At 33.1% G+C, this 1,800-nt stretch overlaps 1 protein-coding gene across 1 annotated transcript; it reads right to left on the bottom strand.

Annotated features, from left to right (window-relative positions):
* Positions 1–1,098: 1,098 nt before the first annotated feature.
* On the bottom strand, positions 1,099–1,584 carry LOC107853149 (agamous-like MADS-box protein AGL61). Its single transcript, XM_016698157.1, has one exon. The coding sequence runs from the start codon at positions 1,582–1,584 to the stop codon at positions 1,099–1,101; it is 486 nt and encodes a 161-aa protein (XP_016553643.1).
* Between the last annotated feature and the right edge of the window lie 216 nt (positions 1,585–1,800).

Raw genomic sequence — 1,800 nt, 5'->3', positions numbered from 1 at the left:
GGAAAATAACGTCGGAATCAGAGCTTTTTTTGGAGGGAAAGAACCACCTTCTATTTTTAACTTTTGGATTTTTTTTTATATTTTTTGAAACCTAGATATTTTATAATGGTGGATGATGGAGTGGGTTGAAGTGTATTATTAGAAACTTGAGGATGAATTTGTTAAGTTGGAAATATTGGGTTAAAGTGTAGTATTAAAACACTTGTAGGTCAATTTGTTGAGTTGGTTAAGTTTGTGGTGATGTGGATTAAATGGGGTATTTGCCAATTTTTTCACAACTTTTTAATAAACCACTAAATAGTTTTCAAAAGATCTTTTTTGGCCAACTTACCGTTGTAACTTTATAAGATCTTGAAACTTAACTGTCACGGAGCGGAGATTTTCAATACGAAGCTTCAAAATATAAAGAAGGAAACACGCGAACTAGCCGAAGGGCATTCACCATCTATTATATTAAAAGGGCACCCCGGTGCACAAAAGCTACCGCTATGCGCGGTGTTCAGGGAAGGGCCCCACCACAAAGGTGTATCGTACACAGCTTTACCTTGCATTTCTGCCAGAGGCTGTTTCCAAGGCTTGAACCCGTGACCTCCTGGTCACATGATAGCAACTTTACCAGTTACTCCAAGGCTCCCCTTCACACCATCTATTATATATACTATATAAAAAAATAATTTTAGCCATATATAAATAGTATAATTTTCCATTAAAAGGGATTCGAGTAAACCCTAGCGAAAAGGTAATAATAGTTTTACAGCAAATGGACTGCAATAAAATTTCAAAACTTAGACCCATAACTAAAGCTTAAATTATAGATCTACATGTATATGATACCTACTAGCTAATATACGTTTGAGATATTAATTTCAGCAACATTATCAAATATTATTACGGTAATCATATAGTAGATTACAAGGATGTAGCATCATTGAAATAAAAATAGAAAAACAAAATAACAGCAATCTCAATAATATAAATTTGAACTTTCTACAGTTTTCAACGATATAACTATTAGTAATAACTTAGGATGCTTCAACTATGATTTTGAATTTTGTTTTGAACTTCATATCCCAAACTTAGCTTAGCTTAGCTATTGATTCAAACTAGAGGATGAAGCTTAGCTTCTTTTTCCAATTGATTCAAACGATTCTGCAAATCAGAACCAATCATATTCAACCAACCTTCAAGTTGGGTCAGTTCCTCTGCGTTGAGCTCCTCAATAGTTTTCATCAGTTCATCATACACATTTTTTCGAAAAAATTCAGCATCTTTCATGGTATCAAGTTCTTCAAGCCTGCTATTGAGTCGTTTCACTCTATCTCGAGCATGAGCTGCAACAAGTTGAGTACTTTCACTTAATTGCATATCAGGATTACTGAAAATGAGAAATGACTGCATCAATTGTAGGGTGAAAAAATGAGGAAAGCTTACCATTCCGATATCAACATCGCATTCTCTAACGAGTTCGCTAGCCTTTTTGTATAAACCTGAAAAATGCTTTGAAAAGATAGAATATAGATCGACTTGCTTTTCAATCTTTTTCATTGGTATCTTTTGACGCCCTTTACCCTTCTTGTTCTTCATGGATAAGTTTGTGAGAAAAAAAGTTAAAAGATTACTGATGAAATATCTTATGAGAAATGATACTCACAAGAAGAGAGATATCATAACCAATTTATATACATGAAGAATTTCATCAAATTAAATTTCTATCCAAATAGATAATGGAAGATAATCTTTTCACCATAGTCAAAATAGGAAATGCCATAAATTTTATGCTCAAAACATTTTTGCATATCA

This window comes from Capsicum annuum, chromosome 12 (genome assembly GCF_002878395.1).
Source record: "Capsicum annuum cultivar UCD-10X-F1 chromosome 12, UCD10Xv1.1, whole genome shotgun sequence".
Lineage (NCBI taxonomy): Eukaryota > Viridiplantae > Streptophyta > Magnoliopsida > Solanales > Solanaceae > Capsicum > Capsicum annuum.
The sequence above is the reverse complement of the archived record's forward strand: the minus strand, read 5'-3'. Positions and strand labels throughout refer to the sequence as shown.

Coding starts and splice junctions, on each gene's coding strand:
- LOC107853149 (XM_016698157.1), bottom strand. CDS start 1,584: ATGAAGAACAAGAAGGGTAAAGGGCGTCAAAAGATACCAATGAAAAAG.